The sequence below is a fragment of the Mustelus asterias genome, chromosome 12, assembly GCF_964213995.1.
Source record: "Mustelus asterias chromosome 12, sMusAst1.hap1.1, whole genome shotgun sequence".
Lineage (NCBI taxonomy): Eukaryota > Metazoa > Chordata > Chondrichthyes > Carcharhiniformes > Triakidae > Mustelus > Mustelus asterias.
The window spans coordinates 47887318-47900783 of NC_135812.1; the positions used below are offsets into that span (position 1 = coordinate 47887318).

Consider the following 13466-nt stretch of genomic DNA (forward strand, 5'->3'; position numbering starts at 1 on the left):
GTATACTATGTAAGTTTCAGGGCAATCCTCCATATTTTAAAAGGACTCAGGAGAAACCTGACAGTTTAAAAGTGGCCAACTTTGGCTGCTGGCTGATAAAAACCTCCCAGAAGGCTCGGCAGGACAAACATAACCTGTCTGTGGACTGGGCTAAGAAAAAAAGGTGCGAGTCCCCTGAATATGCAAGTGGCCAAAAAGGCAGACACACCAGTGATCTAATCATCAGAAGGACAAAGGACAGTAGACAGACCATCAGGGAGTCAATGGCCACAGAAATCGTCCCATCCACAGAAGACATTGAAATAACGACCCACGGGGGTCAAGGCAGTTCCAGCCTTTTGTGTGTGGACTGGACTAAATTAAACTGAGACTGCCGGTGATCGAAAGCCCCATTGTCCTTGAAAATCACCTATGGGGGCAGGGAAGGTTTTTTGTTAAATTGAGCTGAGAGTCAAACAAGCAGGACCAAGCTCTCTTCCAGAATCGCAAGCAGGGACACAGACAAGCAGGACCAAGCTCTCTTCCAGAATCGCAAGCAGGGACACAGACAAGCAAGAAGGAGCTCTCTTCCAGAATCGCAAGCTGAGAAGCAGACAAGCAGGACTGAGCTCTCTTGCAGAGGTGAAGACCAACAGCAGCCCGGTTTCGACCCTTGCACTAAGACATTCGAGCCAACCACAAAGGAACCCCTTTTAGAATTGTGAGTATCCCAGCCAATCTTGCGAAGCTCCCGAGGATAGGATAGAGGTTGAGGCAAGGGGAGGGGTGGTGTATTGTAATTTTAAAGTTCAGTAATCTTGTTTTGAACTGTGTAAAGTAAGATTTTACGTTGTACCCGTTAGCATTTTTCCCATAGTGATAGTATAAAAGTATAAGTTTTATTCATGTGTGGTGAGGTATTGGAGAGGTTGATTTTATTGTTAAATTTATCACTAAGTTTTGAAACTCGTTTGGAGTTCGTCTTGCCTCTTGTTCTCTCATCAGCGCACTCTGACGAGGTCACAGTTTCAATATCCCTCACCATAAATCCGGACTCTCGAACCGAGGGTGATCTGAGCGATTCGAACCCGCTCACTCAAGGGAGACTGCTGGTCAGGAGATAAAAAGGATAGAGTCTCTCTGTTCTCTCTCTTGGAGACCTACTCGAGTGGAGTGGGTGCAGGGTGGCCGTTGTCCCACCGACAAGGGAGAGAATCACTCAGGCCTTGGTGACGGTTTTGTGATGGCTGTGTGATATAAGTATCAGGTTACCAGTCAGGTATAAACGGTGAGCCTGGTTCAGCGCTCTCTCCTGCGGAGTTGCCCCAGTGCAGCATTCCACGGCCTTTGAAATTTCAAGGCCTGTGAGAGAGAGACACACTCAGCTATCGGCAGACCCCCAAATACCGGCCTGTAAGTGGAGTAGAAAGAAAGATCCCGCTACAACTAATACATGTGACAATAAATCAAATGTGTGGGGTATATGATGCACAGAAGTGATTTCATCTGTGATTGATAGATGAGAGGAGTGAGCCCACACAAGATGGCAACTACAAGATGGCTATGAATATGGGTTGGGGAAGTTTACATGGAGGGGTGAGATTGAGAGGGAAGTGAATTCAGAAGAGACAATGTGGTGATTTGGTTGGAGGGCGAGAGGGAATGAAGTTGCCGAAGGTGGGAATTGCTTGATGCAGAGCCCAAGGGAGGAAAGCAGTGAAGATAGCTTCGTTAAAAACTTTATGATACCTGAGGTGAGTGATAGAGAATGAGGGATGAAACAAGGTGAGACTCTTAAGAAGATTCCAGAGGAGTGGGCAGTCAAGCTATGGTTTGATTTGATGATATCAGCCACATTGCCATTGCACTGGCCTTGGCAAGGTATAGCCAGGTGACGACACCTAATTTACTAGGAAGGTAATGCACCAACGCATTAGTATATTTGAGCTGCTATAGTTGGGTTGTTTCTGTCATTCTGATTTCCAATCAATTATGCAACCACTCCACCATTCTGCAGCCTCATACGACAACACAGGCCCAGTGGATATATCACTCTTGGAAGGCAATGACACTGCTGGACTGTGTCCGCGTGCCCAATCGTGGTTCTCATTAACTCATTTGCAGCCTTGCCAGGAATTTCTCTGCTTCAATCCCTGGCAATTGTACAGAATGAGCATCATTTATTGCACCGTTTGATAAATAAGACAATCTTAGGACCATAGATCAAAACCTTTCTAACTAACTGGCTGCTTGAGTAAAGAGCAGCATCTTAACTGTATTTACATACTGGTCAATTCACTAATAACCTGTTCCACTGGTACAACAGCACTCTAAAACCATCAGATCATCCAAATCGGAAATGTTTTTAATATATAGATTATAAAACTTTCATCAACATTACAAATATGAACACAATAGCTTGTTATAAATTGATGCAGAAATTTCCATTGATCCATAAAATAGCTTCTAATCTCTGTAGGATTACATTTACCATGACTCCTGGATAAAATGGTGTGCTGTTCATTAACGGATTTCAGTATGCTCACCGATGCATAGAAAGATGAAGCACAATTTAAAATAGCATCAACTGAGCTCAGATGCTCTTCAGTAACTTTGATTCTATTTGGAGAGTCTTGAGATAACAGCTCTAAACTGTCTTAGATTGTACATGAACATTTAAAATTCAATAATAGATACAATAATTTACTAAAACACCAACTGAGTATGAAAAATGAAAGTAGATCTGCTGGTGCATTCAGAGTTTGTGGATTGAAATGAAAACAGTCTTGAATGGTTGCCATGTCAGAAGCACAGTGGTACCAGACTTCCATCAGATCACTTCAGCAGATACAGGACTGGAACAGTATGGATCGTCATTATTGAAATCTTCCAATTCAGATGAGATGTTTAAACAGAGTAGATTAACATTGTTGATTGGGTAAACACCATTAGTAGGTGATTCTTGTGTAATAAATTAATGGAAATCTTGGTCTCTAATGTTTGTGAATGTTGCAATTTTAAGTATTCTTAGCAGAACTAAGAAACACAAAAAAAAAGCTTTGCTTTGGGAGAAAAAGAAAGGAATTCTCCAGGGGCTTCTAGACCATGTTCATATTCGACAGCCCATTTGAGTTTAACTTCACGGTCTGAGAGAGGCTTAAATGTTAAGTTTTCTTCCAACTCCGTATACTAAAGGAAATAATGTGGATATATGTTTATCAATGAATGAATATTTATACTAAACAGAGACATTTATGATATTGCCCTAATCGTTTCTAAACACAAGCTTGCTCATGAACAGAAAAGCCATTTAAAACACTGTAGAGTCCCCATCGCCACAGTCTTGTCCAGCACCAAACCTTCCACTACTGTTGTTTTTTGGGCTGTAACCCCTTGCAAATTGCTCCCCTGTTGATCCAACGTTGGCTTAAGCTGCCTAAGCTTTAGGTTCTGGAACTCCTTTCCTAAAGCTGTCAGTTTTCCCCACCTCCCCCTCTTCTCAATGCTCCTTCAATCTCTCCTCTTTGGCCTAACTTTCGAACAGACCTCATCGTAGCTCCTTCATAGGCTGGCTGTCCACTTTGAAATGTCTGGGAAAGGAAATTGCCTGTTAAAACTGCAGTGCAAATGCAAACTGTTGCTGTACAACACAAGCAGTGCAGATACCCTTTTCATTGCTACGGCAACAGCAAGTCAGTCAGCAACTAAAAGATGCCAAGGTTTCAGAATTCCACATTCTGTGGAATAAATTTCCAATATTTTCCTGCTTTTAATTTCAGATTAACTCAGCTTTTAACACCCCCCCCCCCCCTCCCCTCACTATGACATGATTTTCGTCTGATTCGTGCCGCCTGTTCACACCATGCTCCCGCTGCAGCGAAGACTGAGATTTTGGCGACAAGTCAAATCTCAGTTCACTAGAGCGGGATGAAATTAGCAGAAATTTGGGGATTGTGGTCGGAAAATTCCAGCCAGAATCCTCAAATCTCTGCTAATCTTCTACATTGAATTTGTAGCACAGAAACAGGCCATTCAGCCCTGTTCTAGGCTGTTGTTACATGTGAACCTCCTGCTACCCCTCTTCATCTAATCCCATCAGCATGTCCTTCCCTTTTCTCCTTCACCATGTGCTTCTCCAACTTCCCCTTAAATGCTAATAGCTTCAATTATTCCACGTGGTTCCAAGTTCCACATTCTAACCACTGTTTGGCTAAGGGAGTTTCTGCCAAATTCCCCATTGCATTTATTGATGACTACCTCATATTTATGCCCGTAGTTTTGGGTAATGATAGTTCCTTACATGTTTCAGTACACTTATCAGAAGGCAACTGAATATTCCTTGGGATGTCACAGCTATCTTGACATGTCTCAGATTTGCACTCCATCTGACGAAGGAGCAGCGCTCCGAAAGCTAATGGTATTTGCTACCAAATAAACCTGTTGGACTTTAACCTGGTGTTGTTAAAACTCTTACTATGTCTCACAGCACCAGGGACCTAGGTTCGATTCCTGGCTTGGGTCACTGTCTAAGCGGAATCTGCACAGTCTCCCCATATCCGGATTCTCCGGTTTCCTCCCACAGTCCAAAAGACGTGCTGGTTAGGTGCATTGGACATGCTAAATTCTCCCTCAGGTGCCGGAGTGTGGCGAGTAGGGGATTTTCACAGTAACTTCATTGCCGTGTTAACATAAACCTACTTGTGTCACTAATAAATACTTCAAACTATGTTGAGCTGTGTTCTCTGGTCAGGCCTGGGGCATTTTCAGGTAATGGGTTATGAAAAGATTCCCAAGATGCTCGTATTAGGAAGGTTGGAGCAGTTCTATGGAATTAATGTTCAATATTTACATTCATGCAGTTTCATTTTCGACATTCTTACTACATCCAGCCCACGTCAGAATTACTGCTGTAGTAACATTCCATTTAGTGAAACAGGCAGAGTCAATGCATTTGGTCAAATTCCAAATGATTATTACCTTTTACAGAGATTGACAAGGCACAGTATTGACATAATCTGGATCATCATCATCATCATCATTTTCATCGTTATTCTCAACTCTCTTTTCTGAGGATTTAAAATAAACATACAATAATAGTGAATCTCTTTGGATTTTGTACAATTTCTTGCTACTGCGCTGCTGGTTTCAATAAGAACGAGGATAGCATCTTAGAGATCATTTAAGGCAGTCTTGCGTTGCCATGGAGAATGCCCCGGTTGATGGCAACTGACAGTTAACTGCCAAGTATTGTTTGAAATTTAAACTTAGCAGATTGACTCTGATTAGTCAAGGCATTGCCTTGAGGAATGAACCAGCGAATGGCTGTCATTTATTTTGTTTAGCTAAAACAGGTGCAATGTGTGTACATGTTCTTTCAGTCCGCAAAGAACAGGGCTCTGTGTATTAATATATGCAGCTTCCAGTACGCGCAAATGTGCCACACTGCGAGCCTGATTAACTATCTTAAATTGGTTGTCCAGAGTCTACTTGCCAACAAATCAGCAAATGTGTTGATTTCCATTGTATTGTGTTCTTGTGAATGTCCTGATGTGTGCAAGACAAAAAGCTTCAACAAAAGCATTTTTTTCAACAATACTCAAGTTCTGTGCTACCAAACAACTATTTCAATTTTACCTCATTTGTGAGAATCACTCTACCTTATATCTCAATGATATCAGCTCAACCTTCTCTCCAGACTGTAGGGCTTGTGGGTTTCAGAATGTTTCTCCAATTCTCGTTCACTTTCCCACTCCATTCTTTTGGCTTTCACTTGCATCTTTTCTAACATCCTTTTCGAAGTGTGCAGATGAAATCTATAATTTTTGGGGGGATATTTTTCATGTGTGTAATTTCGTAACTGAGAGTGACCCTTGGTTGACTGGAGATGTAATGTTTAAGGTACAGAATGTACTCCCTAATTGTCTCAGGGCAGGGGGCGGAACACTTGGGAGAAATCATGGGTCAGTGAACAGCAGTTGTCAGGAGCAGACAAAGAGGAAGGTTGACTCCATTACACCAAAGTGTTGTTGTTAGCTCTGTGCTGCTTGGGCAACTGGAGCTCAGAAAAGCCCCAGGAGCCATTGGTAGCTTCATGCTGCTGAAAGTTGAGTCTCCGAGAGGCTCAGAAGATTGACTGTTCAATGCTGCTGAGGAGATTGAGGATCGAGGAATTGTTGGCAGCAGTGTGGCTGAGAGGCTGGGGCCATGTGTGTATAAAATGCTGGAGAGTAGCCTGGCTGAAATACGGGGACGCAGTCACGGTGATAGGTCAACTCAGTTGGAAAAGACTAAGGCGGCAGATCTGAAAGAAATCTAGAATAGTTTGCTTTATGGGCGAGGGTGGTACCAGTGGAACTCTGGTGGAGTAGAGCTGCTGTCAGCTGGAAAGGAGAGGAGTTGAAATCCTTTGTGAGGAAGGCATAGCTTGAAATAATTTTTGTGACTCACAGTGATGACTGATGTCTGGGTGGGATGCTGTGTTGCTATTTAATGTGCAGTTTATGGTGTGTTCGACTGCAGTTTGCCTGATAATTCCTGTTTACCCCATGCTTTTTTTCTGGATGCAAGATATAGATTATATTGACTGTGGGCTGACTTTTGTACAGTAACGTGTGTGTGTGTATTAAAACTGTGAAATACTGTAGCTTTATTCTTCGTGAACAACTGGGACTTCAAATTTTGTCTAAACAAACTAAAGGTTACAAATCCCTAGCCGGATCACAGCGGAATTTGGAGGTCTCGCCCAGGATTATACCAAAATTTGGGGATCTGGTCTCGGATCATAACGACTGCAAGATCCACCATTGTGCACATGTATTCCAATGTTTTTGCTGTCAAACAACCACCATTACTGACAGGTTACTTTCATCTGGGGATTAACATCCATCCGCTTTGTGAAGTTCCCCATCTTGATCTCTCAGTTGATGCTCACTGGAACGTTGTTGGGTTGATTTGTGTAGACTATCTCTGATCTAATCCCTACCTTTTCACTCAGTGACTTGTCCTGACCTTACCCCTTGAACATCCTTTTGCTAGAGTTGGAAGTGAAACTTATTTTGATAATCCCTGATATGTCTACTGGAGTTGAGTGAGGCTTGTTTGAGCTTTCCATAAGCCACAGACCTCTCCAGCTATCACTGCTGATCCCATTCTCAGATATAAATTTCAGGATTTTGATACTTTCAGTGTCACTAGTGGTTCCACAGAACGATAAACTTACCCTCTGGTTTCTCCTGCTGCTTCCACTTTGTGACGTATTCACAGTTCTCATAACTTCCACCTGACTCCACTGCAATCAGATAAAACACAGTTAGCAGCAACCCCTGAATTGTTTTAGAATATTGTAAATGGAGGTGGACCTACCTGATGTACGAGTCTCTGTTTTATCGATCTCCACATTTTCATAGGAAGTTGAATCATCGTCTTTGGGCAAAAATAAAACAAAGTCACATTACAAAACCAGAGAAATATCCCTCGCTTTTTAACCCTCGACAACTGCCCTGGATTTCAGCCCCCAAACCAGAGACATGCGAGATTGCCCCATACCATTGAGGGTGGGGACAGAGGAACACCATTGCTGTATGGGACACTAGGGGTCTGATACCAATCTTGAATCTCAGCCCTGCCTTCCACTGCTTCTTAGCTATGCTGTATGAGGTGTAGAACATCTCGATCTGAGGGAAGGAGAGTGAAACCCCACAGAGAAGCTGATTCAATTCTGTCAAGTGCATCTGCCATGGTGCAGGACATGGGGGGAAGAGCAGAGGGAGTGGACCTAATCAGATAGCTCTGTCAAGGAGCCAGCACAAGCACAATGGGCCGAGTGTCTGTCCACCATACTTTATGATACTAAAGGACCAAGAAATCTGGACGCAAAAGTTCACATAATTTAAAAATGCATTTCATTGAAATTAACATTGTGAAATTTTTAATGGTTTGCATTCTTCTAATTCGAAAAAGTATTCCTCTGAAATAATTAGTATTTTAAAATAATTTTCAGGTGAATTGGATTTGTAATCTAACAGAAATCTGCTCTCTGTTCACTCAGGTCCTTGGGTTGAGTGTGGCTGGGTGTTTGCTGTCCGATTCTAATCTGTGTGCTTAGAGCACCATCCGATGGCCAGATACAGCAACTGATCAGAGGGAATTGACATTCACCAGACAGAACGTATAGCAGAGTAGGGGAGATTGCTGCTAAAGATCATGGTTTCAATCAGTAATTTTTATGGAAATTATCTACTTTAAGCTTATGTAGGGAAAATGACAGTGCATACAACATTACCTGTTCTGTAGAAGGGTCAATGGACGCAAAACTGTTACTCTCTCCACAGATGCTGCCAGAGGTGCTGAGTTTATCCAGCATAAATATTGCCATCTCATTCAGAGAAATAAATTTGCAAGGCTACAGGGATAGAGCAAGGGGCTGACACTGGATTGCCCTCCTTGTGTGCCCTGAGCTCCACATGTCGAATGAACAAGTGTTGCCAATTCTGACTGCAGAATATTCTAAGTTTTATCAGATGTTCCTGTCCTGGTCTGATGAAAATGCAAAGCCACTAACAGTTATTATGGACAGTAAGAAGTCTCACAACACCAGGTTTAAGGCCAACAGGTTTATTTGGTATCATGAGCTTTCGGACCACTGCCCCTTCATCAGGTAAGTGGAGCGGTAGGTTCACAAACATGGCATATATAGACAAAAACTCAATTGCCAGATAATGGTTGGAATGCGAGTCTTTACAGGTAATCAAGTCTCTACAGATATAGATAATGCGAGTGGAGAGAAGGATAATCACAGGTTAAAGAGGTGTGAATTGTCTCAAGCCAGGACAGTTAGTAGGATTTTGCAAGCCCAGGACAAACGGTGGGGGTTACACACAGTGTGACATGAACCCAAGATCCCAGTTGAGGCCATCCTCACATGTGCGGAAATTTGCTTTCAGTTTCTGAAATAATTCAACTGTTCTCGATGCCCTAACCTGCATTTATCCCTTAACCACCACTATAAACAATGATCTCGTTGTGGTTGTTTGCGAGACCTTGCTTTGCGTAAATTGATTGCTGTGTTTACCAACATCACAAGAACGAGTGCACTTCATTGGCTGAATGCACTGGGGTGTCCAGAAGTCTCACTGGCACTCTAACTACAGGTCTTTATGTATTGATTGGCATCAACCCTTAATCTGCCTTTTGCCAGCTTGAACCTGTCACTCTATGCCCTACTACTGCCTCAGAATAATGCATCAATCGATTAACAGACATGCAGCTAGACCCAAGCTAATGTCGGGGTGTCACTTACCAACAGGAGGCTTGAGAAATTCCTGAGGGAAGCAATAATATTCTGTTGCTAAGGGATTTCTGACAAAGAAAATAAAAGACAGAAATTAAACTCAAAGCAATCGTCAACAAATAATCTGTGAATGTGTGGAATTAAATCCAAAAGCACAGCGTAAACTTACCCAGTGCTGTCTCGGTAACGGATTCAGTGTAAACTTACCCAGTGCTGTCTCAATCACTGGGATTCCAATGTAGATGGACCCAGTGCTTTCTCAGTCACTGGGATTCCAGTGTAGACTGACCCAGTGCTGTCTCAGTAATTAGAATTCCAGTGTAAACTTACCCAGTGCTGTCTCAGTCACTGGGATTCCAGTGTAGTCAGTCGAACTCATTTGTGCATCTCCTTTGTCTAGGGTTATGAGGTATGTGTGTGCTTGGAATCGTGGCATTTATTGCAAAAGGACTGGATTTTAAAAATAGAGCAGTGTTGTTAGAATTGTACAAGGCATTGGTGAGACCACACCTGGAGTATCGTGTGCAGTTTTGGTCTCCTTACTTGAGGAAGGATGTGGTGGCACTGGAGGCAGTTCAAAGGAGGTTCACCAGATTGATTCCAGGGATGAGAGGGCTGTCATATGAGGAGCGAATAGTTGAATACCTTGGGCTTGTACTCGCTGAAGTTCAGAAGAATGAGGGGAGATCTGATTGAGGTATATAAAATGATAAAGGGGATTGATAAGTTGAACAGATGTTCCCCCTTGTGGGATAGTCTAGAACAAGAGGTCATAGATATAGTACGGAATTTTACCGTCTTGCCCGCCACAGGAATTGTAGCAGGCAGGACACAGACCATGAAAAAGGTCCGTTGATTCGGGCAGAGATTTTCCAACATTGGGGTGAGTGCAACCGGAAAGATCCCACCTACTGATGAGAAGAGGTAAGAGGATGAAGAGAAACTACTTTTCTCGGAGGGTTGTGAATCTGTGGAACTCACTGTCCCAGAGTGCAGTGGAGGTAGAATCAATCACCAGATTCAAGAAAGAGATAGATATGTTTCTGATCAAAAGGGGGATAAAGGGCTAAGGGGAGCAGACAGGGAAGTGGAGTTGAGACCCAGACAAGATCATCCATAGTCATATAGAATGGCAGAGTGGGCTGGAAGGGCTGAATTGCCTCCTCCGACTCCTAACTCCTATGTTTGGCCCTGGCAAAGATGAGGGTGGGGAGGTAATTTGGAGTCTTGGCAATAATGAACAATTGATGGATCAGCCACCCAGAATGGAGCAGGCTTGAGGGGCAGAATGGCCTCCTCCTGTTCCTGTATAATAGGCTCGAGAGGCCTACCCCTGCTCCTATATGCCACACCTTATTTTATTTTCCATCGATTTAAATAGGGTATAAGGATGGACAGATAACCACCTGCCACCAATTGTCCAGCTCTATCCAAGTGAAAAATTATCCCTAAAATCCTGGGCAAAGAGAAAAAATGAAATCAAATTTCCACAGCACCACTGTGACTTGTGGCGCCTTCCAAATTTAAGTTAAAGTTTATTTATTAGTCACAAGTAGGCTTACATTAACACTGCAATTAAGTTACTGTGAAAATCCCTTAGTTGCCACACTCTGGTGCCTGTTTGGGTACACTGAGGGAGAATTTAGCATGGCCAAATCATCTAACCAGCACGTCTTTTGGACTGTGGGAGGAAACCAGAGCACCGGGAGGAAACCCACGTAGACAGGGGGAGAACATGCACACTCCGCACAGACAGCGATCCAAGCCTAGGAATCGAACCTAGGTCCCTGGCACTGGGAGGCAGCAGTGCTAACCACTGTGCCATCCTTTATTTATCACTCTCATGACCTCTTTCAGTGAGTGCCAATTTTGCCAGTCTGCAGACTCCTGTCCATTGGAACGGGCTATGGCTGCACAAAGTCAGTCCATTTCAGACCCCTCCAGCAACAGCCTCACAATCCATCACTCCAGACTGGGGTTAACCAGGAACTCAGTATTCCAGGTCTAGCACACCTCTTAAGCCCCTCGATATTCAATTAAGGCCAACTCTTCTCGTCTGCATCCTTCCAACAATTCCAAAATCCAATTTTTCCGGTGAAGAATGTGTGCAAGGAGGCGGGATCAATGTATCAGACTGTAGTAACATGAATGCAAGATAATGTTATCTCTACCCCTCACTGTCCCCCACAGACACATTTCCAACACGGGTTCTGCACGGTTGTGAAAAATAGATGGGAAGGGGGGGGGGAATGTCCTACAGAGAGCTGGCACTGACACAATGGGCCAAATGGCCTCCTTATGTACTATGATTCTATGACATGATATCTGATCATTAAAATCTTTCCATAGTCTTTCTCTCCCCATTTTGTTTTATATTTCGCAATTGCCTACTTTGCTGGATTCTATTCTCAAGATTCCAATGCTACACCTGGAAGAATCCCAACTACAGTTTCTATAAACAGAGTGTAAACTGTGACTTACATGTAATTTTGGTCTTGTTCATGTTTGTTTGCTGGAAAAGAAAGGAACTTGTTATTTTATCATAATAGTTTCTACAGGAGGCAACAACATACCAGCAATAGGCAAGAGGATCCTTAGAAATATAAAGGAGGATGCATTCAGTCTTTCAAGCCTGCTCCGTCATTCACTATGATCTTGGCAGATCATCCAACTCAATCCCACCTACCTCCCCTATCCTTTGACCCCCTTTGTCCCAAGAGCTATATCTAACTGCTTCTTGAAAACATTCAATATTTTGGCCTCACCTGCTTTCTGTGGTAGTGAATTCCACAGGCTCACCACTCTCTGGGTGAAGAAATTTCTCCTCATCTCAGTCTTAAGTGGTTTATCCTGTATCCACAGACTGTAACCCCTGGTTCTGGACACCCCCACCATCAAGAACATCGGGAATAAATTACAACTATCTGAAAAACCTATCGAAAGAATGGCCTGGTGTGAGGACATTGTCAAACGGTTCAGATAAAGAAAGAAACCAATTTATATTTCAATAGTAACTTTCCCATCCAATGGGGAAGACAGTGGCATTGTGGTAATTTCACTGGACGAGTAATCCAGAGGCCCAGGCTCTGGGGACACAGGATCAAATCCCAATATGGCAGCTGGTGGAATTTAAAATTAGTTAAAAAATCATGAAATTGCCATTCAAAACCCATCTGGTTCCTATGGGAAAGGCAATCTAACTGGTCTACATGTGACTCCAACACAATGTGATTGACTCTTAACTGCTCTCCGAAATGGCTGAGCAAACCAGTCCATTCTAGGGTAATTAGGGATAGGCAACAAATGCTGGTCCAAAATAATTATTCTCCCATTTATACCTGGCTGTTAAATGTTAATTTGCACCTTAATGGTGTCCTACAGTTCTTGATAGGAGCAGGCTAGATTAAGAATCAATTGCAGAATGATCCATCTACTTTTGGTAGAGTAAAATTGCCCAGTAGATTTGGCTGGATTAAAACAAATTTACATTTCAGTAAGATGACAACTCTCCCCTAAATTTAAAGGATTAACCCTTCCCATATCTTCCCCCTTTTACAGTGGTGGGTAACCTACAGTCCTGAGTGCAGCCCACGAGACATTTTGTTGACCGTTGCCCATGCACAGAGTTGGCACATTCCACTGATTTCCATCCGTGTCGTTTCCTACCGGTCTGACTGAGGTGATTCACACGTAAAGTAAGGGCAAGTGAAGTGAGGCGTGTGCTGATTGCTCATAACATTGACTGAGAGTGTGCTCCCTCTGTGTCCAAAGTGTCAATATTTCTTCTTTTATTATTTAAAGTTAATGACTGTTCTATTAATATATAAATGATTAAGCATTTTCTCTAACCTGTTATGAAATATTTAGCATGTATTAAATGTATTTAATCTTATTCATGAGGTCACGGTTAGTGAACAAGCCTGATTTCAATCTTGTGGCCCACTGAGATGAAGGAGGGCCACTCACTAGTTTAGGTTGTTCATCACTGCTCTATAAGATAACTTTTTAGCTGCAGCCTTTCTAGTAGTTCTTATGGTGTAGTTTGATCAGAATTGGATAATGTTAAAGGTGGGTCTGTCTGGTGTTAAATTGGGTCTGACCAGAGCATTGCACAGTTCAATCATGACCTCCCTTTAATTTTTCTTGGATTTGAAAACAAGTGATAGTATCAAAATTATTGAGTTAAAACTTTAATTCC

The 13466-nt window shown here is 42.8% G+C and overlaps 1 protein-coding gene across 3 annotated transcripts in view; it reads right to left on the reverse strand.

The window, feature by feature from the left end:
• Window positions 1-2319: 2319 nt before the first annotated feature.
• The window catches only part of LOC144501427 (linker for activation of T-cells family member 2-like), an 89656-nt gene continuing 78509 nt past the window's right edge, over window positions 2320-13466 (reverse strand). Inside the window, exons 8-13 of one of the 3 annotated variants that reach the window (XM_078225166.1) lie at window positions 11750-11780; window positions 9278-9336; window positions 7342-7401; window positions 7199-7267; window positions 4957-5045; window positions 2320-3168 (exon numbers count right to left, since the gene is read on the reverse strand). In XM_078225166.1, the coding sequence (XP_078081292.1) occupies window positions 4960-5045; window positions 7199-7267; window positions 7342-7401; window positions 9278-9336; window positions 11750-11780 (305 nt within the window). In that variant the 3' untranslated portion in view covers window positions 2320-3168; window positions 4957-4959. The remainder of the gene's footprint in view (window positions 3169-4956; window positions 5046-7198; window positions 7268-7341; window positions 7402-9277; window positions 9337-11749; window positions 11781-13466) is intronic. The other 2 variants (XM_078225168.1, XM_078225167.1) reach the window with 2 other exon arrangements.